The sequence below is a fragment of the Cherax quadricarinatus genome, chromosome 8, assembly GCF_038502225.1.
Source record: "Cherax quadricarinatus isolate ZL_2023a chromosome 8, ASM3850222v1, whole genome shotgun sequence".
Taxonomy (NCBI): domain Eukaryota; kingdom Metazoa; phylum Arthropoda; class Malacostraca; order Decapoda; family Parastacidae; genus Cherax; species Cherax quadricarinatus.
In genome coordinates this window covers 22,946,450-22,971,162 of record NC_091299.1, presented here as the reverse complement: position 1 = coordinate 22,971,162, position 24,713 = coordinate 22,946,450, and the positions used below count along the sequence as shown (strand labels likewise).

The 24,713-nt window shown below is 41.7% G+C and overlaps 1 protein-coding gene across 1 annotated transcript in view; it reads left to right on the top strand.

The window, feature by feature from the left end:
- LOC128698617 (choline transporter-like protein 1) overlaps positions 1 to 24,713 on the top strand; it is a 162,559-nt gene that overhangs the window by 105,251 nt on the left and 32,595 nt on the right. Inside the window, exons 3-9 of the mRNA XM_070082732.1 lie at positions 12,247 to 12,363; positions 12,656 to 12,798; positions 12,975 to 13,064; positions 13,652 to 13,858; positions 22,180 to 22,393; positions 22,510 to 22,629; positions 24,147 to 24,269. Of these exons, the coding sequence (XP_069938833.1) occupies positions 12,247 to 12,363; positions 12,656 to 12,798; positions 12,975 to 13,064; positions 13,652 to 13,858; positions 22,180 to 22,393; positions 22,510 to 22,629; positions 24,147 to 24,269 (1,014 nt within the window). The remainder of the gene's footprint in view (positions 1 to 12,246; positions 12,364 to 12,655; positions 12,799 to 12,974; positions 13,065 to 13,651; positions 13,859 to 22,179; positions 22,394 to 22,509; positions 22,630 to 24,146; positions 24,270 to 24,713) is intronic.

Here is a 24,713-nt window from a genome sequence, read left to right as displayed (position 1 = left end):
AAGGAAGGTGGGTGCAGGAGGAAAGAGGAGTGATTGGTGGAATGATGAAGTAATGGGTGTGATAAACGAGAAAAAGGTAGCTTATGAGAGGTTTTTACAAAGCAGAAGTGATATAAGAAGAGCAGAGTATATGGAGAGTAAAAGAAAGGTAAAGAGAGTGGTGAGAGAGTGCAAAAGGAGAGCAGTTGATACAGTGGGAGAGGCACTGTCAAGAAATTTTGAAGAAAATAAGAAAAGATTCTGGAGTGAGATAAACAAGTTAAGAAAGCCTAGGGAACGAATGGATTTGTCAGCTAAAAACAGAGTAGGGAAGTTAGTAGATGGGGAGCTGGAGGTATTTTAAATGTCGATGAAGAAAGGGAGGAGGTAATTTCATGCACTGGTCAGGGAGGTATAACATCTTTTACGAGTGAAGAAGAGCAGGATGTGAGTGTGGGGGAGGTGCATGAGGCATTACTTAGAATGAAAGAGGGCAAAGCAGTTGGAACTGATGGGATCATGACAGAAATGTTAAAAGCAGTGGGGGGAGGTATAGTGTTGGAGTGGTTGGTATTTTTGTTTAATAAATGTATGAAAGAGGGGAAGGTACCTACGGATTGGCAGAGAACATGTATAGTTCCTTTATATAAAGGGAAGGGGGACAAAAGAGATTGTAAAAATTATAGGGGAATAAATTTACTGAGTATACCAGGAAGGGTTATTATTGAAAGAATTAGAGGTAAGACAGAGCGTAGGATTGCAGATGAGCAAGGAGGCTTGAGAGTGGGTAGGGGATATGTAGATCAAGTGTTTATATTGAAGCAGATATGTGAACAGTATTTAGATGAAGGTAGGGAAGTTTTCATTGCATTTATGGATTTAGAAAAGGCACATGATAGAGTGGATAGAGGAGCAATGTGGCAGATGTTGCAAGTATATGGAATAGGTAGTAAGTTACTAAATGCTGTAAAGAGTTTTTATGAGGATAGTGAGGCTCAGGTTAGGGTGTGTAGAAGAGAGGGAGACTACTTCCCGGTAAAAGTAGGTCTTAGACAGGGATGTGTAATATCACCATGGTTGTTTAATATATTTGTAGAATGGGTTGTAAAAGAAGTAAAGGCTAGGGTGTTGGGGTAGGGGTAGGACTAGATTATGGGGAATCAAATACAAAATGGGAGTTGACACAGTTACTTTTTGCTGATGATACTGTGCTTATGGGAGAGTCTAAAGAAAAGTTGCAAAGATTAGTGGACGAGATTGAGTGTGTGTGTAAAGGTAGAAAGTTGAAAGTGAACATAGATAAGAGTAAGGTGATGAGGGTATCGAATGATTTAGATAAAGAAAAAAGATATCACATTGGAGAGGGAGTATGGAAGAAGTGAATGTTTTTAGATATTCGGGAATTGACGTGTCAGCAGATGGGTTTATGAAGGATGAGGTTAACCACAGAATTGATGAAGGAAAACGGGTGAGTGGTGCGTTGAGGTATATGTGGAGACAAAAAACATTATCTATGGAGGCAAAGAAGGGAAGGTATGAAAGTATAGTAGTACCAACACTCTTATATGGGTGTGAAGCTTGGGTTGTAAATGCAGCAGCGAGGAGACGGTTGGAGGCAGTGGAGATGTCCTGTCTAAGGGCAATGTGTGGTGTAAATATTATGCAGAAAATTCGGAGTGTGGAAATTAGGAGAAGGTGTGGAGTTAATAAAAGTATTAGTCAGAGGGCTGAAGAGGGGTTGTTGAGGTGGGTTGGTCATTTAGAGAGAATGGATCAAAGTAGAATGACATGGAGAGCGTAAAAATCTGTATGGGGAAGGAAGTGGGGGTAAGGGTCGTCCTCGAAAAGGTTGAAGGGAGGGGGTAAAGGAGGTTTTGTGGGCGAGGAGCTTGGACTTCCAGCAAGCGTGCGTGAGCGTGTTAGTTAGGAGTGAATGGAGACGAATGGTATTTGGGACCTGACGAGCTGTTGGAGTGTGAGCAGGGTAATATTTAGTGAAGGGATTCAGGGAAACCGGTTATTTTATATAGCCGGACTTGAGTCCTGGAAATGGGAAGTACAATGCCTGGACTTTAAAGGAGGGGTTTGGGATATTGGCAGTTTGGAGGGATGTTATATATCTTTATATATGCTTCTAAACTGTTGCATCTGAGAGCCTCTACAAAAAGTGATTATGTGTGAGTGAAAGTGATGAATGATGATGAAAGTATTTTCTTTTTGTGGTTTTTCTTTCTTTTTTGGTCACTAAATGTATTTTAGATAAGTTTGCAATAATTTAATAATAAACAAACACAATGAGATATTTTGTTTTTCGTTAGGTTCAGAATGATTTTTGCAAAATTAATGCATACACAAATTTTCACTTGCCTTATTCGGCAAGAATAGCGTTGTTATTTAAGCCAAAGTCACAAGTTTTACCTATTCGGCAAGAAATTGTGTGTATATATATATATATATATATATATATATATATATATATATATATATATATATATATATATATATATATATATATATATATATATATATATATATAATAATGTCGTGCCGAATATGTAAAACTGGTCAATTAGCAAGAACTCATTTAAAACTAAGTCCTTTTTGAAATTTTCTCTTGTACGTTTAAAGATATATTTTTTCATTAATGTTAATGTAAGAAATATTTAATTTTTCACCAAAAGAATCTTAGAAAACTTACCTAACCTTATTATAACAAGAGCAATTTATTTTAGCCTAACTCAACTAAATATATTTTAGATTTGTTTACAGTAATTTAATACTGGAGTTTACCTGGAGAGAGTTCCGGGGGTCAACGCCCCCGCGGCCCGGTCTGTGACCAGGCCTCCTGGTGGATCAGAGCCTGATCCACCAGGAGGCTGTTACTGCTGGCTGCACGCAAACCAACGTACGAGCCATAGCCCGGCTGGTCAGGAACCGACTTTAGGTGCTTGTCCAGTGCCAGCTTGAAGACTGCCAGGGGTCTGTTGGTAATCCCCCTTATGTATGCTGGGAGGCAGTTGAACAGTCTCGGGCCCCTGACACTTATTGTATGGTCTCTTAACGTGCTAGTGACACCCCTGCTTTTCATTGGGGGGATGTTGCATCGTCTGCAAAGTCTTTTGCTTTCGTAGTGAGTGATTTTCGTGTGCAAGTTCGGTACTAGTCCCTCTAGGATTTTCCAGGTGTATATAATCATGTGTCTCTCCCGCCTGCGTTCCAGGGAATACAGTTTTAGGAACCTCAAGCGCTCCCAGTAATTGAGGTGTTTTATCTCCGTTATGCGCGCCGTGAAGGTTCTCTGTACATTTTCTAGGTCAGCAATTTCACCTGCCTTGAAAGGTGCTGTTAGTGTGCAGCAATATTCCAGCCTAGATAGAACAAGTGACCTGAAGAGTGTCATCATGGGCTTGGCATCCCTAGTTTTAAAGGTTCTCATTATCCATCCTGTCATTTTTCTAGCAGATGTGATTGATACGATGTTATGGTCCTTGAAGGTGAGATCCTCCGACATGATCACTCCCAGGTCTTTGACGTTGGTGTTTCGCTCTATTTTGTGGCCAGAATTTGTTTTGTACTCTGATGAAGATTTAATTTCCTCGTGTTTACCATATCTGAGTAATTGAAATTTCTCATCGTTGAACTTCATATTGTTTTCTGCAGACACTGTCATGCAGATTCGGGTGTCATCTGCAAAGGAAGACACGGTGCTGTGGCTGACATCCTTGTCTATGTCAGATATGAGGATGTGGAACAAACTAAACAAACACAGTGGAATATATTTTTTTCGTTAGGTTCAGAATGATTTTGGCGAAATTATTGCATACACAAATGTTCACTTGTCCTATATGGCAAGATGAGCGTTGCTATTTAAGCCAAGATCGCAAGTTCTGCCTATTCGGCACGACATATAATATAATATGAAGTATATATGTATGTTGCTCTAGGCCTTTCACGCTACAGTTGCAAAAGCTTCTTCAGGAGCAATGTAATGAAATGAATGGCCCAGCAGGTGTGTGCCAAGACAATGCAGCATGACTGCTGGCAGGTGTCTCAAAACAGTTCAGCAGGACTGCTGGGAGAGGCGTCGCCTGCTTCATTACTTCTTTATGAAGGTCTTAAAATAGTCGCAGCTAAGGTCGGCCGTGTTTACCCCCGTCCCGGAGTAGCGGTCCAGCTTCAAGGTCAGGACCAGATGTACGACGGGGTACAGTATAGCGGTCCATCTTCAAGGTCAGTACTAGGTGTACGGATGCCAGTTCGTCCTTACTCTCACTCCCTGGATGGCCCATAAGCCTAGATACCTGTCTACACAGTCCAAGAATGCTGGATGCTTGTGTTTGCACTTGAAGGTGTCGTTCTGCTAAGGAGACTGACTGTGGTAGCCCTCTAGCGGAACACCAGGATAACAACCAGTCAATCCTCGATAGATAAGGCTAGGATAGACTGGTTGAAGGTATGATGGATGCAGATGCTTCGTCACAAAGGTTGAGACGAGAAGAGAAAGCGTCAGGACTTGACCCAGCTGCAGGATAGATATGTCAGGGTAGTTTTGCCAGTGCCTTATCCAGCTCCAGGGTATCTTGGCTTATGTTTGGTCCTAGCTGAGGAGATAGGGTGTACATAAATGGTATAAAATACCGACACGATGGAAAAAAGACAAATGAAATATAATGCTATCCTTTATAGACTACGTTTCGCCCACATAGTGGGCTTTATCAAGTCATACCTGAGCAGAAAGAACATGAGTACATATATAGAGGCATAGTGATGTGGAGAGTTAGGTGGAGAATGTTGAGGAGGTGGATTTGAGACGGACCTGCACGGGATGATCAGGAAGGTTGGTTGTAGCATAACGATGAAAAAGTTTCCTGGCAAGAGATTTATCTACGTCGTAAAAGCCGTTGTTCTGGTTGAATTTATTAGATGTACAGACGAGTGATGGTTCCAGGGGATAAGGACATAGTTTGAGTATAACTTGTTTAACTAAGCTCCGTGTTTAGCTCACTGGCAACATTGGGCCAGACTACCAATAAATTCTCCTAGCATTTCAACATTTAATTTTCTTACTGAAGTTTAGACAGTCTAAATGCGGTCTGACACATGTCTGGAGACGTTCACATCCACCTTCTAACCGTCGCTTGTTGCATCTGAAGGAAATAAACGTATCAGTTGCGTCTCTTACATGTGTCTCCTACAGAATATTCTTAATTATTACCTTTTTGCCAAATATTTTCGTCCTTGACACAGTTTATTTGTGGACGAAACGAAAAGATACGATTATTTTTCGTCGCGTGACTAATTATTTAACACTTGGTGCAGTTATATATGAGGTGGGAGCTTTTGTGATGATAATGTTCTCTCGGTTAAGGAGCAACGTTGATCTAACATGGGAAGGTAACAAAGTATAACTAATATACATGTAGCTACTACTGTGAGCTGATCGTCTTTAATGCTGATGTAAATAACTCAGTTTATCTTATTCCTAGTATATCTCATTTTATTGTAACTGCTTTTCACATAGTTACGTTACTTGTTTTAACTTTTAAGGTTTAAATAATTAAAAGTTATTACAAGGACCCCAATGGAAATAGTTAACTTAGTCTGACTTTACTGGGTTATTCTGGGTTATTCTGGGTAATCTACACATATGCTGCTATGTATGATAATTTATGTAACTGTATTTATGTGTACCTGTACCTGAATAAACTTACTAAGGTGACGTCTTGGGATGCAGTACCGTTAGTTGTGGCCACTTGTGAGAGGATGTACCGTACCACACTTTCCAGGGCGAGCAAACACCTTTGTTATTTCTCTCTCTCTCTCTCTCTTTGCAGGTTTTTATAAGGTTAGGTTTAGAGTTCCTATCTTTATTTACAAGCTAAGAGTTCTTACTTACAACAGTTCATTTGAAAGCCTTTTTATTGTTAAGAGATATACGATGGGGAACGGGATGAAACTGGAGTCATCTGTAGGCCAAAGATTTCATTTGGTCAATTGACTTTATTTCGTTGCTGTCGCTACCAGAAGCTCTGTCATTCCTGTTCTTGAAGCTGTGATGAAGTATGCTTCTAATACTTCGTCATCTAGCGTATTCTACTTACCCACTACATCGTTCTCCTGCAAATATAACAATGCTCTTATCTACCACCCTGATACTGAAGATCTACGTTTTAACCTTCCTGTGACTTGACTTCAGCTTGCATCTTTGACTCCTTAACTCTGCTTTTCACTACTCGTCAACACCACCTTGGATTTTACTCGTTTTAATCATGTCTCTCCTTGACCAGAAAGTCGTCACGTTCGGTTACTCTAGTCTCTCGGCATATCGGCAATTTTCTCAGCTCCAAGACAAGTCTAGTTGGCAGCCTTTGAACTTTCTCTTGTGTTAGTTACTATTTTGTCCTAGGCACATGTCGATTAGACACTAGGCCTGTTGTATAAGCGTGTGTGTGTGTGTGTGTGTGTGTGTGTGTGTGTGTGTGTGTGTGTGTGTGTGTGTGTGTGTGTGTGTGTGTGCGTGCTTGTGTGTGCTTGTGTGTGCTTGTGTGTGTGTGTGTGTGTGTATATGTACACCCCTCTGGGTTTTCTGCTATTTTCTTTCTAATTCTTGTTCTTGTTTATTTTCTCTTACCTCCATGGGGAAGTGGAACAGAATTCTTCCTCCGTAAGCCATGCGTGTTTAATATCGAGTACAGTGGGTACATAACATGAACCCTTTGCTACGTATGGCTTCTGTCTCGCGCGTTTGGTAGTTGTTCGATTACTGGTTGTTAAAACACTTGAACACAGACACGGCCTCATGATAATCCCTAGTTAAGCCAGGCTACGCGACTCGTGTAATTTCCTTAACCCATATAATCGGCTTCAATAAAAAGTGGTTATTAAAGGTGATGTGATGCTGAAATTAAGTGATTTATGATCGCTTTCTCCAAGCAATCTCATGACTGTTTTCCAGATATACCTTGCTTGCCAGAACTAGGTCAGACAAGTTATTTCCTCTAGCTGGTTCTGACACAAACTATTCTAAAAATCAGTTTTGGACGATTTGTAACAAGTACATACATAGGCTGTAGATTTCCTGTCAAACTGGTCTATTCAGATTGCCTGAAGTTAAAAATCTCAAGTTAAAATAACTTTTTTTTCTTATTTTGATACGTTAGCAATGTGATTCCTTAAACATTTACTGTAGTCACTGTTTACTCGTAGATTTGGGTATATGTTGATCAGTCCTAATAACTTTTCATGATCTTCGAGAAACCGTCAAACAGATTTCGTCTGTTTTCCTTCCACATGTAATTCGATTCTGATCAACAGTTTAAATTTTTCCAAACACACATAGCAACTCCACACCCTCTCCTGTTGACTCTAAATGCGGAATAACTTACGTCCCTGTATATGGCATTCAGAAGGCATGTCCGGACTTTTCAGGTTGAACCAGGTCTCCATTACTTCAATGATATCTATGTTTCTTACATGTGCAGTTAGTCTTAGTTCGTATATTGTATTTCTTGCATTCTTACTATTCACATACTACATCCTATCGAGTTTTTTGCTTCACCTCTCTGTCTTTGTCTGTCTGTCTGTCTGTCTCTGTCTGTCTGTCTCTCTCTCTCTCTCTCTCTCTCTTGGTTGGCCGACTAATTCCCTTAGTTTTAGTCAGTAACTATTTCATGAGCTATGCTGATTTCTGAACGTTTTCCTATCATATCTCCGTCGTCCATCATTTTAAAGCCTTACACAATTTAGCAGCAGCTCCTTCCACTGAATTGGCTAACGAAATCACCCCTGCATCAGGAAGATGTACCCCATCCCTTGCATACATATCTCGTTTATTCTGCTATTCAATATGCACTGTATGCTATTTATATACGCACTCACATATACAAGGAACTATGATACATAGTTCCTTGATAATGCGAGCAGCCACGAAAGCGCCCGGAACTTCTCCATTCTTTCAGAGCGGTTGCCTTGCATATTTTGAAATCACCTGTTTACTGTGATCTTATTGCACACATATATATATATACATACATATATATACATATATACATATATATATATATATATATATATATATATATATATATATATATATACATATATACATATATATATATATATATATATATATATATATATATATATATATATATATATATATATATATATATATATATATATATATATATATATATATATATATATATATATATATATACATATATATATATACATGTGTGTGTACATGTGCGCGCTCTTGTGTGCTATGGAGATACAAGGTATAAACTACTGACACGATGGTACAATTAAACACAAATGAGGTATAATGTGATCCTTTAATGACTACGCTTCGCCCATACAGTGGACTTTATCACGTCACAAAGAGATCTACTTGGGTAAAGAGTACACGAGTATATATAGTGTCGAGAGTCAGGTGGAGAATGTTGTATTTGAGACATCGTGCAAGTCCGTCTCAAATATAACCTGCCCAACATTCTCCACCTGATTCCCCACACTATATATACTCATGTACTCTTTACCCAGGAAGATCTCTTTGTGACGTGATAAAGTCCACTATGTGGGCGAAACGTAGTCAATAAAGGATCACATTATACCTCATCTGTGTTTAATTTTACCATCTTCGTGAACTTCCTATAAGGTGCTCCCTCATTCACTTGACCACTTTAATCTCACTTTTTTCTAGTTTCTGAATTAATCTCAGGTGAGGTAGGATATCAAGTCATTTATAATGTTAATAAACATACAGGTCACTAAGGACTGCCCTTCCTGTAATTCTCTCCCAGAATTCCAGATTAATTAGGCAGGATTTCCTGTCCCTGAAACCGATTTTTTCTGTTATCTTCGCTACAGTGTTCCAATAACCTTTGTTGTTTGTTTGTTTGTGTGTGAACGCTCGTATTTGCGTGTAAATATGTAAGCATGTACGAATGCATTAATGTAAGCATTTATATGCTCACATACTTGTATTCGCGTAAGCTGAACTTCAGTTCCTGGTCCCTGCTTCTTAAATTACAATCAACCAGTATAACTGACAACTAATGACCTCTTTGGCTCTGTCTTACCTGCTCTTAAAACTGCGTGTAAAACTCGCCTCGGGTACTTTCTCATCCAGCTCGTCCCACTACACTGAAAATAAACAAAATATTCTCTCATCTCTGTTGGTTATCTGTCTTCAGCTTCCATCTGTACACCATCACTCCTATACCTCGCATTTCTCACAGAATGTCCCGATCCTCGGGGTATCTTGTACGTCGTCATCATGTCTTCTCTGTTTTTTTTTTTTTATCTCTTCTAAGATCAATTGGTTCAGTTGGTTTGCCTCAGCTTCGGGACTAGTCTTGTTGCAAGCCTTTGTATTTTCTCAAGTTTTGGATATGTTTCAACAGGTGTGGGATCTAAGCTGGTGCTGTGGGCTCCATGCTAATGCTGTGGGCTCCATTCTGAGTGCTGTGGGCTCCATTCTGAGTGCTGTGGGCTCCATTCTAGCTTTGTGGGCTTCATTCTGGTGCTGTGGGGTTCATAATGGTGCTGTGGGCTCCAGCCTTGTGTTGTGTAGCGTATGTGTACCTCTGGCGATATGTTGTGTGTGCTGCTCACCCCAAGATCTGTCTCTATGAACGGTACTGTCTAGCCTTTTTGCTTCGACTGTGCTTCTTTCACCCTCCCAAACCTACATGATCTTGAACTTGTTTGGGTTGAACTCCAGCAGCCACTTCGCTATTAGTGAGAGTGAGACGGTTGTGCAGAGGCAGGTGGTCCTTACAACATGCCTCTGTACTGCTTGTGATACGAAATCTTGGCTCTGTGGACTAGGATCTCGCTGTAATACGCACATAACAGTGCACGCACACATCACCGAAAAACAGACGCGTGCACAAACCCCGTCACGTTGGAAAACGCACAATCGCAAGAGACCGTAACGCACGACCATTGGAGGACGTATGCACAACAGGGCACGCAACCTTGAGAGCGTACGCATCGTAAAACGCACGCGCATAGATAGCAGTCACAGGAAATACCTTTCCGTCTCAAGTGGAACGCACAAGATGATAGGCGGTGCCGGCAAGTACTTGTCACAGCTTTAAGACGAGGTACAATCGAGATCTGCAGCTCAAAAATTAACGAACCCGGTCGATGTGAGCCGAGAGGCGGGGCCAGGAGCTGTGAACTGACGCCTGTAAGCACAACTACGTAATACACAAATAACCCGCACATAGGCGAGAGAAAAGCTTAGGACGACGTTTCGGTCCAACTTCGACCATTTACAAAGTCACACCTAAGAACAACTCGGTGAATACAAGCGAGTACAACTAGGCGAGTACTAGCGAGTAAAGCCAGTGAGGCGGTAAGTACACGAGCCAGAGAGTACAAAAGATGGCTGTGTCGTCCAGTAGCATGAAATAATTGATGAAGGGGCGGCGCTCCCTATTGGTATTGCTGCCTCATAGTTATGTTATACTGTGTGGAGAGTCTTGGTGAGTGAGCCAGGCTGAGCAGGAGGCAACCACGTACGGAAGAGAAGCTGGAAGAGGGAAAAGAAGAGAAGCTGGAAGAAGGAGAAGAAGAGGAGCTGGAAGGAGAAGAGGAGCTGGAAGAAGAAGAGGGGGAGGAGCTGGAAGAGGAAGAAGAAATGGAGAAAGATTGAGAGGAGATGGAGAATGAGGAAGGGGGAGAGCAGAGGGAGGAGAATAATGGAGAAGGGGAGGGAGGCGGAGGAGTAAATGAGTTAAGATAAGGAGGAGATAGCTGAGATTACTCGTTTGTGAGGAACCTTATTAAACAAAATAGAAAATACCTCACTATAGTCCACTCACCCTATGACTCAAAATAATCCAGAATGTTTGACAGGGTATGTAAGATTAACCTAACTTACCATAGTCTAGTCCAGAATGTTAGATGTAGGCATGGTAATGTTAACTCAAGGCTGCGGTATTGAACACCTACTTCTAGGCTGAGGAATTGATTTCCTCACCATCTACCTCTCCAGTCTTCTGTATCGTATTGATAGTCACTGGCTGGCAAAACGTCTACATAATAAAGATACCCAGATGTTGCACATGTGTCTAATTTATCATGGGATATATACAGCAAGAGGCATGTTTCTCTCAATGTATATACATTTGAGTTTGCTGAAAATTCAGTTTTAGGTATCAAGCATTCTTGACTGGTGGTGAACAATTTACGTGTCCTTCATGACTCGTGTAGTCAACAGTCTTTAAACCCAACAATAATCAGACTAATCTAGCTAGCCAGTCCAGTGTTAGCTATGTTAACATTAGCTATTCATTGCCTTCCTTGTTCCTTTCACACAACACAATTTTTCTAACATTTTTTTTCTTTTGTTTTGCACTTTTTTTATTGTAAAATTTAACAAGATGAAAAAGAACACACAAAATGGGTAATAACGGACTTGAATGTTAAATGTTACGTAACAGAAATGGAAGAAAGTGGGAAATGGACCCATGAAGATAATTTGTGTGATACAATTTTTAAGATAGGTAGAATAGACACCCATGGTGATCAGACGAATTATTACCAGACAATCGTATGAATAACGCATTGACAACTTTCATGATGGAATGAATCTAATTACCTAAAAAAAATAATGTACTGTGTCAATAAAGAACAAAAAGGAACAATACCATGACTGGAACAATACACAAATAACCCGCACATACAAAAGCTTATGACACGAATATTCACCTTGTCTGCCATAGGGCTGTAAACGGTACATCATTTGTACCAACTCTCCTTCGGGAGGGAGTCACTACCGGGTCACCACATGGAGAAGACCCGGGCCAGGACACGTCCTGGCCCGTCCTGACACGCCCTGTCAGTGTGACTTTTGAATGGTCCAAGACGGACCGAACATCGTCATAAGCTTTACTTTTTCCTATGTGCAGGTTATTTGTGTACTGTGTCAAAACCAATAAGATTTATTAGTAATAATGGTAGAATTATCGACAAAATGTTAGGTAAATTAATACGATGAACGGCTTGACAAAGCTCCTGGAAAGCCAAACGTTGCCACAATAAAATGTCATCAGTTGCATCTGTATCCTTTCTCTAACAAGATTTTATTAACTTACGCGAAACGCAACACCACGAGCTAAAACGTTTTTTCCTGTAACCATAAATTGGTAATTACAAATAGGCAATTCGACATACACATACAACCCCGCCCCTGATTCAACCTCCCCCCCCCCACTCTCCCACACAATTCTGAGTTTCTCATTCTATCTACAGCTCAATGGGAAGACGTTGGCTCCACCTACGGACGATGACTTCGCTACGAGGCTTCAGGACCGCGTGTGTAGGGATGTCATCTTCCTCATCCTCTTCGTCGCCTTCGTGGTTGGCACTGTGAGTCTTATACGTCTGATATCCCTTGATCCATATCATAATGCCCCTCTTCATGTGATAACTGTGCGAGATCTCTCTCCCCCTTACTATATTTTCTCCTCTCCTCACTTCTGTTTCCTTTCATTCTCCTTCCTTTCTCATCTACATGGTTTTAATCTAATTACTATTCTGGTCCCTCTCCCTCTTTCCTTCTTAAGCCTTAGCCATTCCTTAGATCCTTATGTCCCTGACATCACCTACTTGATCCGTGTCTGCCTCGCTGACCACCTTGTAATCCCTCTCTGCCCCTCAGATCGCCTTCATGGTGTATGTGGGCGTTAAGAGTAACCCGAAGCGCCTTATCCACGGATACGATCGGTATGGCAACGTCTGCGGCCAAAACAATAAAAAGTACTTCAACCTCTCGAACTCTGGCCAAAACTTCACCAGCAAGCCGTGAGTAATCGGTCCTGAGTGCTGTCTAGCAGTATAATATCTTGACTATTCCTTCTACCATAGTAAACCAATACCCAGTTTTTTATAAGTATTATACCTTTATCGGGTTCCTTCTACCAGTATAACACTTGTAGGGTTATTTGAGCAGCAGATAACATAACCGGTGTATGTTTCAGGTACCTTTCGTTTGGCGTATCGACAGCAGAAGGTCTAGCTAAAGGAGAGGTTATGCTTGGAACCTGCGTGAATAACTGTTCACCCAACAGGTGAGTCTTGGAGCACCTTCTGCACCTTCTAAGTCCTCGCAAATCTGCACCCAGGTAAGGTAATATCAAGGTGCAGCAATAGGTGAGTTGTATGTGGTCATGACTAAGTCTTCATGTAACGGTTCCCTATCCAGTGTTACACAGGCCTTTATCGTCTCTGGTAGACCGTAACATGGATCCTAATATTGATCTTTGGGGGACCCCGCTCGTCACCCTCGCCCTGTGCGTTACCCTCTGGGTTTATAATTGTAGCCTCTTCCTATTGCTGTTGGCAGCGCTAAAATAAAAATTCTTGTAATCCTGATCATATATGTGATTACATATTTCATGTTCTCAGTCTTGACTCGTATTTCTCAGCCAGTTTCTTCGAACTTTTTCATATATCTACAATTATTTCAGGTGCAGACACCACACTAGCGCTGTTTACTTTAGTTTTGCCTCTGTGTATGTTGCTAAGTTTTTTGTCGTTCACTATATACTTTACACCAAATTTTTTTTATCTGTTTTTGTCTCTCCATTTATATATATAGTTGCCCAGGCAACTAAGTGTGCATATCGAAGAGTGCCTCAATTTGTTCTTGTTTCAGCTCGACGTTGATAGGCTACCTGTGTCTGCCGCTCAGTAGCAGCAGTATTTCCAACAAGACTAACGCCATCAGCGCCATCCTCTTCGGTGTGAGCATCAGCAGTTTTTTCAGGAACGCTGGACGGGACCTGCAGGCCACTTGGAAGGAGATGCTCATCATGTGTGTTATAGCACTCGTCTTCGCTATTGTCATCACCATACTTCTCAGGTGAATCATTGGCACACCAATTGTTCGTTTGTCTTTTATTTTTTTATTACTTTTCAGCACCTCTTAACATAACAGTTCACAACTGATATGTTAAGTAGGCGGGAATAAAGATGAGGAAAGGACAGAAAGGAGAGGTGTGAACAAGGATGAGTAAATAATAAGAGTAAGACAAAAGGCTAATGGCCCATCCACTGTGATGTGTAAGTTAGTGTAAATATGTATAACGTACATGATTGGTAAGTGGGTTATGCATGACTCATTCCAACACTCGTACATAACTGGAGGCTGTGGACTCCTGGAAAGGCCACCGAGATTTACCATGGCGTCCTTGACGCTTGGCAGCGAGTATTGGTCCTAAAGCCAACTCTTATTTTTGTTAGTTAACAGCCTAATATTACATCTATAACCATGTAGGGATCTTCAGTTTTTTTTTGTTAAAAGAAATTTCCTCGTACTCTTGAGTTGGTAACTTTTCCGGCTTAACCCTTTATTTTTTTTTATTTTTTTTTTTTTGGGGGGGGGATCAGCTGTTTAGTTCTGTCGTTACATAAGTTGAGGAACTCTTCATGTAACTCGTATATATACATTCCTTGTAATATAATATGTATTGTTTTGTTTCCTTAATTTACTGTAAGATGATAATGTTTTCCCTTCTTATAATCCAGTTAGTCCTATATGTGTATAGTTTTGTTTTTTCCTTCTCGTGATATTTCCAATAAAATGTAGCTGTAACATTTAATAATTTCTATCTCTTTACTTCTTAACAGTGTCATTATATATTAAGAATTTATCAGAGCATAGTGTTCACTGGTCCAGCCTGTAAGTCAGGGTACGCACTTCATAGTTGAAATCAACAGTTACAATAACAATCCTTATCACAGTCCTTTTCTTTTAATAACCATCTTAATATATTTTGCAGTACTAGTAATATTTAGTATATTTTTCAGTACTAGTAATATGAATGGCTTCTGTTTTTTGGAATTGTACCTCTGAAAATTTTGATATTATGTGAATTCTGGATTGTAACACGAGTCTTTTTTAATTTATTTTTACCAATTTTAAATAAATTTATTGCTTATTCCCTTTCTTCTCCAAGCTATTTAGTTTCCCTCCCTTGTTACCTCTTACGTTAGACATGCTTATTATGTCAGATTCATTCTCGTTCATATCCCATAGCTTTAGTGATCTGAAATTACTCCATCTTTATTTGTATATTAGATCCTTATATTTTGTGCTGGGGGAAGGGGGGGTAGGACATTTTAACGGCTAGTACGGAGCCTAAATAACCTTCAGTCCTGTGCCAAACTTCAACGAACTTTAAAAATCAGTGCAATGCCCTCTTAATAATAGATACATCAACACTGCCCATACAAGTTTTTTTATATGTTATTTAAAACTCTATATATACAATACATACGTATGCAATAAGATCACAGTAAACAGGTGACATAATGCAGAACAACTACTGTGAAAAAATAGCGAAATTCCTTGATAATGTGAGAAATCATGAAAGCGTTTGGATTTCACTATTTTTTTAACAGTGGTTGTTCTGCATACATATCTAACATACCTAAAACATGTCAATATTATATAAAAAGTACTACGCAACCCCTCCAACATGTAACTGAAACATACAATAACACTAAATGTAATCTGAACACATCATTCACTCATACCCAAGATACGCCTTACCACAATTATTATTATTATAATAAAGAAGCGCTAAGCCACAAGGGCTATACAGCGCTGCAGGGTAGGGAAGGAAGCGAGGGTATTGGGCGGCAGAAGGGGGGAGGGATGATCAGTGGGTTACAGAAAACAGCGGGGCAGGGGATAGTGCAGGGGTAGAGGGTAGCAAGAGATTGAGGCAGAAAGGGCTGAAGGCATCAGAGTTTGTGAAGTAAGTCAGTTGTTGTCAAAAAGTCAGAGAGTCCAGATGAAAGGTGGGTCCATCAGCGAGAAGGGAAGGTAACGAGAGAGCAGCGGAGCGAAGACGACGATGGAGGCAAATTCTGCGTGCGCGTTGATAAAGTGGGCAGTCCAACAGAATGTGGCTGACTGATAATGGAGTCTGGCAATTCTCACAGAGAGGAGCAGGGCGCCTCTCCATGAGATATCCATGAGTAAGACGAGTATGGCCAATGTGAAGACGGGAGAGAGTAGTCTCCAAACCTTGACACTGGTGACAAGAAGACGGCCAGTAACCTATACTCGGTTTAATAGATTGAAGTTTGTTACTGAGCATAGTAGACCAACATTGTTGCCAACGGGTGTGAAGGTGGGTAGCTATTGCAGCAAAATAGTTCGTAAATGGAATACCTCTATATGAAACTGGTAGGTCATGTACTGCTGACCTCGCAGCAGTGTCTGCCTGTTCATTGCCCTGTACGTCAACATGACCAGGGACCCAACAAAAAACAATATCTTTATGCTTGGTAAAGATGCGGCATAGCCAAAGTTGGATACGGAGGACTAAGGGTTGAGGTGTATCAAATTTCTGTATAGCCTGTAAAGCACTAAGGGAGTCTGAGACAACTACAAATGATGACACAGGCATAGATACAATACAGATAAGTGCTGCAAGAATGGCATACAATTCAGCAGTAAAAATACTAGCCGAAGATAGTAAATGCCCTCGTATGACGCTGTCTGGAAACACTGCTGCTAATCCTACACAGTCGGAAGACTTAGAGCCATCTGTGTACACTGCAATGGCATGAGAATGAGAGTGGAAGTGGTCAAGAAAAAGAGAGTGGGAAGCGACCGTAGGTAGTTGGGCTTTCGAGCAAGGGAGAGAGAAAGAACAGACTCGAACAGCTGGAACTTCCCAGGGGGGTAGGGAAAAGTGAGATGCTACATGAACATAGAAAGGTGGTAATTGAAGAGAAGACAAGAGCGAATGTAGGCGAAAAGAGAAGGGACAGAGTAAACAGGGGCGGCAAACAAATAAACAGTGTCTACTAATATCAGTGACCATTCTTTAAATGGAAGGATTGCGGAGATCATGAGAGTGTACATAGTAGCAAAGGCAATGGGCATCACGGCGATCGGATAAGGATGGAACATTCGCTTCTGCATAGAGGCTCTCAACAGGGGAAGAGCGAAAATCACCAAGGCATAAATGTAATCCTTGGTGATGAATGGGGTTAAGGCTAGAGAGAGTAGCAGGATAAACCGCTGAATAGATCTGGTCGTCATAATCATGTTTCGATAAAATGAGGGAGGAATGTAGGCGAAGGAGAGTTCGACGATCAGCTCCCCATGAAAGATGAGCAAGGATTTTAAGAAGGTTCAGCCGGCTGTGACAAGTTGCCTTCAGAGAGGTAATGTGAGGTTTCCAGGATAACCTATGGTCAAAGAGGAGGCCCAGAAACCTGACTGTATCACGTTCAGGGATACAGGAGCCATAGAGGTACAAAGGATGATCGGAGATGACAGAGCGTCTAGTGAAAGTAATTTGGTGAGTTTTGGTGCTGGAAAATTTAAACCCATGTGTGGTGGCCCAATTGGAAACACGGTCGACCGCATGCTGGAGAGAAACTGTAATGAGGTGACAGTCAGCACCTGCACAGGCAATAGCGAAGTCATCAACATAGAGTGATGACCAAATATTTGATGGAAGACTAGAGGCCAAATCGTTTATAGCAAGGAGAAAAAGTATTGTGCTCAGAACACATCCCTGGGGGACACCTTCAGCTTGGATAAAGTCTGGGGAGAGCACATTATTAACCCGAACACGGAAATGTCTGTCAGTTAAAAAGTTCTTAAGGAAGAATGGTAGATTGACTCGGAGGCCTAAGGAGTGGGCTTGGGCCAAAATATTATAGCTCCAAGTTGTGTCATATGCCTTCTCAAGGTCAAAAAATATGGCAATAACTGAGTGGTTTTTCGCAAAGGCATTACGAACATACATATCCAAGCGTAGTAAGGGGTCTATGGTAGAACGTCCCTTACGAAAGCCATATTGACGAGTGGAGAGACTGTTGTGTCTCTCTAAATACCACACTAAACTTCTATTTACCAGGCGTTCCATCACTTTGCAAACTGCACTGGTAAGAGCAATGGGACGATAGTGGGAGGCTTAATGTCCCGTAGTGCCTTGTTTGCGGAAAGGGAGAACAATGGCAGATTTCCACAGCTGTGGAAGAACTCCTTGTGACCAAATAAGATTGAAAAGGCATAATAGGACTGCAAGGGCTGACTGATGTAAATGTTGTAGCATATGAATATGAAAGTCGTCGGGCCCAGCTGCCGATGATCGGCAAGCTGAGAGTGTTGCCTCCAGTTCTTGAAGTGTAAAAGGCACATTATACTGTTCTTCTCTGAGAGAAGAAAAGTCCAAGGGTGCTAACTCTCTGGCAGACTTTGAGGAAAGAAATGAGGGGCATAGATGGAGCCCCTGAGAAATATGAACAAGATGATTGCCAATTTCATTGGCAACATCTAGTGGGTTTGCTATATCAACACCAGCAACCCGCAGAACAGGAGCCGGGTCAGGAGAATATTTACCCCTCAGTTTTCGTACTTTTTTCCAGACTGCACTCATAGAGGAAGCAGAGGTGATGGTGGAGACATAATCTCGCCAGCAAGTGCGATTAGCGTCACGGATGACATGGCGAGCGATTGCACGCTTCTGCTTAAAATCAAGAAGTCTCTCTGTGGTTCTATTGTACCAGTACCTGCCCCATGCAGCGCATTTCAAACATACTGCATGAGCACAAGCAGGAGACCAAGGCATGCATTTCTGAGAATGCCTGCTCGAAGTTTGGGGTATAGAATGTGAAGCTGCGGTTAAAACGGAGGATGAGAAGAGGTGTTAAAGCTAATCAATGGAGGACGAAGAAGGAACCTCACCAAAAACAGTTAGTTGTGAGTAAAGGTTCCAATTTGCCTGATCAAATTGCCAGCGTGGGATATGAAGAGGTGGTGAATATGAAGGGGAAGTAAGAATGATTGGGAAATGATCGCTGTCATGTAAATCTGGGAGAACAGACCAGGTGAAGTCTAATGCGGTGGAGGAAGAGCAGACGGAGAGATCGATGCAAGAGAGAGTGTGAGTCCAAGGATCAAAATGGGTGTGAGTACCTGTATTTAAAACATGGTGGAGATGGGTGGCAAGAAAAGCCTCTAACTGAATGCCATGGGAATCACAGCAAGACTCCCCCAAAGGAAAAGGTGGGCATTAAAATCGCCAAGTAACAGAATCGGTGGCGGTAATGACAAAACAAGAAAGGCAATATCTGGAATAGATAATGCCCTTGTAGGAGAGAGATATAAAGAACAGAGCATATACCACCTATGCAAGTGGATACGGGCTGCTGTGTAATGCAGCGAAGTACGAACAAATAGCTGATGGTACAGAATATCAGTGCGTAAAAGAAGGGCACTTTCATTAAAAGTCCCATCAGGAAAAGGATCTGAAGAATACAATAAATTATAGCCTGAGATGGGAGAGATAACAGAAGAGTGTAATTTTGGTTCCTGTAAGCAAACACCAACAGGGGAAAACTGGGAGAGTAACATCTGAAGCTCACCCCGATTACCCCTGAGGCCGTGTATATTCCACTGTAAATAGGCCATGATTGGCAATGATAAAGATACCTGAAATCCGCAGGTAAGGGTTCCTATGGACTAGAGGGGTTAGAAAAGCCCACATGCGGAGGCAGCGGAAAACAGTCAAGCAGCGAAGGGACGGTGCGCTGTGAAAAAGGAGTTGCACAGATGGAGGAGAGGAGAGAGAAGGAAAAGAGGGTGGATCAGTGTCCATTAATGATTTGGTCTCTGCAGTATATTCAGAGATTGCTTCAAGTGTTTTGAAATTCAGAGACGTCGTATGGGAGACAATATTGGAGATGGTAGGGGGAGGATGAGTAAAGATTGGAACTGTAATGGACTGTACCAAGGTAAGGGGGGCAAAAGGGTGGAGGGAACTGGAGAAGAAGCATGGAAGGGGACAGAACCGGCAGAAACCTGGGAGGTGGCAGAAGAGGAAGAAACTTGGGAGGGAACAGGGGAGGTAGGTATAGTACGAGAAAGAGGGTGAACCTCTACACTTGTAACAGAGCTAGTGATAGGGAAAGAACCCAGTACAGAGACAGGGAAGGTAAAATGAGGAAGTGGAAGAAGGGAAGGAGGGGTTAAAGGACCTTTTTTTGACTTCTGAGAAGTAGAGGGACGATTGGGAGGAGGTGTCGTACGAGATCTCGTCGATACTGAGGCTTGTGAGGGAGAACACGAAGAAGCGAGAACAGACTGAGGCATTGAAGTAGGGGCGTCTGAGCCTAGGACAGCAAAAGAATTAGATACAGGAGTGACTATGGGAGAGGTAACCACAGAGGAGGCTGCAGATGATGGGACCCCAGAAGAGGGGGGACGTTTTGAAACACTGGAATAAGAAACACGAGGTAGTCTCCCTTGGAGGCGGAGATGAGAAACTGCCATGGCATAAGGGAGACCTTCTGCCTCTTTGAGGTAATGAATTTCCCACTCATTTAAGTAGACTTGGCAATGGCTAGAGTACTATGGGTGAGCCTCATGACAAGGCAAGAGGGAGGTCGATTGCAAGACGTATTTGAATGGTCATCGGCACCACAGACTGGGCATTCAGTTATAGATCTGCAATATTTCGCTGGATGGCCAAATCGCCAGCAATTTCTACACTGTTGTGGTGTAGGGATCACCTTTCAAACTTGTAACTGATGTCCTGCTACATAAACTGAGGATGGGAGTTCACGGCTGTCAAAAGTTAAACGAGCCACATTGCTAGGGTATCGTCTCCGCCCGCAGGCAGGATTGGGAGATCTTGGAGTTCCAGCTGTTCAAGAATGTCATTGCCACATGTCTGGAAATTTTGTTGAATTATGGTATGGGGCAGAATGACGGTACCACTACTAGAATTGAGGGAATGATGTTTTTCAATAGTGACAGGAACAGTATCTATATAAGAAAGAAGAGAAAGATAATGAGTTTGGGTAACATTCTGTACAGTGATGATGCGCATACCGCTCTTAAGAGCATGAAAAGAAATATCTTTACCAACATGGCGTAGGAGTGCCTTGCCAATGCTGTGGTCGGAAAGATAGGCGGTAGAGGAAGTCGGTCGTAAAGTGAAGAATTTAGTCCATTGTGCATTCTGAAACTGAGCGTGGAAAGGGAGTGCAAGACGTGTTGATCTTTTATGAGAAGAACGAGAAGGTGGAGAAGTATCATCAGCAGGTAATTGTCGTTGGCATTTAGGCATGGGACCAGAGTTGGTCCGACGTGGAACGGGCCGGCGATTCAAAAATTGCTGCACTGTAGAGGGAGAGGCCGGAAGCATAGTCAAAGGAGAGCGGAGGTCAGATAAATCGAAGGAGTCAGTCGAGACCTCAGTACCTGAAACGGGTGAGGAAACAGCACCAGCAAGAGGTTCAGAGACATGAGGAGTGTCCGAAGAGTGGTCCAAAGACAAGGCGGGGTCAGAACGGGGTGCAGTATCAAGAAGGGGCCCGGGGGTAGCAGGTTCATGGATTGGGTTCTCCATGGTTAGGCTACTTCTTTCTTTTTGTTTTTAAGAAAAAGAAAGAAAAGAAAATAAAAATAAGAAAAAGAATAAAAAAAGGGGGGACCGGGGAGGGATAGTTCCTAGGAGGAATGAAAGGGCCAGAAATCTCCCTCCTCGCCCAAGAGGACCTCAGCACCGCAAGTAGCGTAGATGCAGCATGGAACCTGTGCCATACCCTATCCATCATGCCAGTAAACCAGCAATCGGGGATAGCAACCTCACATCTGCCGAGCTACTTCGGTGGACAAAAGAGAGGGCGGCCGGATATCTGCCACAAAGCATACCTCCTTCAGCCACCACCCCTGGAATCTGAAAGGTGGCTTCCAGAGATACACCCGTCGCCCGAGAGACACCCAAAGCCACCCTCCGGGATACCAGAGAGGGATCAGGACATCCCCAGGCAATCCGGATTCCATGGCAAACTACGCCACCGCCAAGAACCTCAACGAAATGGGATGGACCCCAGTACCCTGTCCCCTACCTAGGAACTAGAGTGCCTGTGGGAAAAAATCCCAAAGGCCAAAAAGGAAGGGCGAAAGGGAGGGGTGGGGAGGAGGAGGAGGAAAGGAAAAAGGGGAGGATGGGATAGGGAAGGGGGGATTGGGGGTAATTAGGTTCGGTCTGAGGAAGGAGACTGACAGGTCTAATTCCTCAGACCAAGAGCCTCTTCACCATGCCAAGGAGCTTCCCTTGAAGAGGGCCTTACCACAAAATATACTCAAGTCTAAACATTGCTCATACAAGTGTTTTTTTTTTTACCTGTGTGATTGGTCTTCAGGTTGTTGGCACAGGTGGTTGTGTGGTTGTCCGTCATCATTATGATAGGTGGCAGCATCGGTGGTACCATCTACCTGTGGGTACTCAAGACCCAGCAAAGCAAACAGCTGCAGGCCATGATGAACAGCACCAGCAGCAGCCCCTACGAGATACAAATGATGCAGCAACGTGTTCAGTCACTGCTTATTGGCGCCATAGTGGCTACTATCTGTTCGGTGAGTTCCACAGTTGAAGACACTTAGTAGCTTCAAGAATTATATATGTTGTTATTTAACATTATTTTCTCTGCATTTTAGGTGTCTAACACCCGTGCCATTGCTTCCACCCGCAGGTGCTGCTCCTGATCATTCTGATAGCAATGAGAAATCGGATCAGGTTGGTCATAGCGCTCTTCAAAGAGGCCGGAAGGGCTGTGGCTGCCATGCCTCTTATCCTCTTCCAGCCAGTCTGGGTAAAGCAGTGCCACTTGTAACTGTAATAATTAGCACATTGCCTGTGTAGCATTCAGCATACTGCCTCTGTAATATTCAGCATACTGCCACTCTAAAATTCACTACAGTGACTGACATTCTGTACACTGCCTCTATAGCATTCAGGACACTGCCACTGGAACATTCAGGACACTGCCACTGGAACATTCACCACACTGCCTCTGGAACATTCACCACACTGCCTCTGGAGCACCATTCACTGAACCAAATAAAACTTATCAACATCTCACTATTTATGAAAAGAAATCTGAGATATTCCTCTCATATTAACTGTGGACAATTACATTTCTCTGAATGTACATAACAGTAAATGAACAAAGATAATTATTATTTATCAGTTAGACAAGTAGGAATTTGGGACACCTAGGTCGCAAAAAATGTTCCCCTTCGATACCTACCACTGTCATATCCACAAGTTGCTCTGGACCCATTAATTACAAATGAAATATGTATCACCAAGAATGCTGGTAAATATGTAAATTTGTGGACTGTATATTAAAATTAATAAATGATTATATATATACACATATACATAACAGAAGGAGAATATCTTAAAATCACTCACCAATTTGACTGGAGATCAAGGTGTATCATACTCAGAAAACCTCACTAACTAAATTTATGAAAATACTGGCCAGAATTATGACACAAATCTAGATAGCTTATCTGAGGTTCCTGGAGTTGTCTTGTCCAGTCGTCTGATATCTCAGGTTATGCAGGAATGCACATCCAACAATTTTGTCTCCTATTTGAGAGGTGTCAGCCCAATTTTACCTCTAGAGCATGAAAAATTCTTCCCATTATTCACTAACGGTTATGTCCAGTTCAAACAACAATGGCAAGTCCCGTCTGCGCAGGCGCAGCTTCCCATTTTCGATAACATAATTTTTATTAAATACAGTATGGCCATCTATATACATATAACTACTGTATTCCTGGAAAATATATACAGTATTTTGCACATTAACAATTTTATCATTCAGTTTCATTTTTCTGTACTTGCTTGAAATTCAGAGTTTAATAAGAATCTGTAAACATACCTAAATGCTATAAATATATCTATAGGCTGATCCAAGAAACTGGAACAAATCGGATCAAACCTGATTACAGCCCACATGGTTCAATGCTTGCTCATTGGTTAGGTTAAGTCAGGTAAGATTCGTAAGGAAACACTGCAAGTGTTTCCTGACGTGGGTCTTAGTCACATGGTGACCCGCCACTGGAGCTTTTGGTCATCTGACAGAGGCCTTCCACTGGCTTGGGAGACCATCTCTTTAAATATTAAGGTTATAATTTGCTAGCTCATAAATATATTAACATAAAAATCAATATTACTTTTTGATCTTAATAGCACACCTTCCATAATTCAAGAGACTTGAGAAGAATGTTTAGTGCTTCTAAACAGTCATAACTCAAACAATTTTTCGTTAATATTTTCATACAAAAGTAGCTGAGGTGTATTTGTTGTGTTGTGCAGACGTTCATATGGATGGCGCTGGTGTGTGCACTCTGGGTGCTGGGATGGATCATTATAGAAACCTCAGGACAACCCATGTTGTACAACAACTCAGTAGTCTTCGTCATTAGTGATTTTATCAAGGTGAGTAATTGTCAAGTTGCAGTTACATTTTTGTAGCTCCGGGAGCAGAGCAATGCTTGAGGCGTCCCATCTTCAATAATTAATTCTTTTATATATATATATATATATATATATATATATATATATATATATATATATATATATATATATATATATATATATATATATATATATATATATATATATATGTATGTTTTAAATTTCCATTCGTTGAAGCACTTAACCACACCTCTTGTAAGTTATTCCACTGATCTACTAACCAATCTGTTGAATTATTTCCTAGTACATATCCCGTTGATTTCACGTGTGTGTGTGTGTGTTTCAAGACTACATTAATAGGCTTTCCTCTTGATAACGTGATATTTATTATCACCCCGATATCTATATTTTTAAACCGATTTTCCTAATGTATTTTCGTGATTTTTTAACTCTCACCTTATTTCA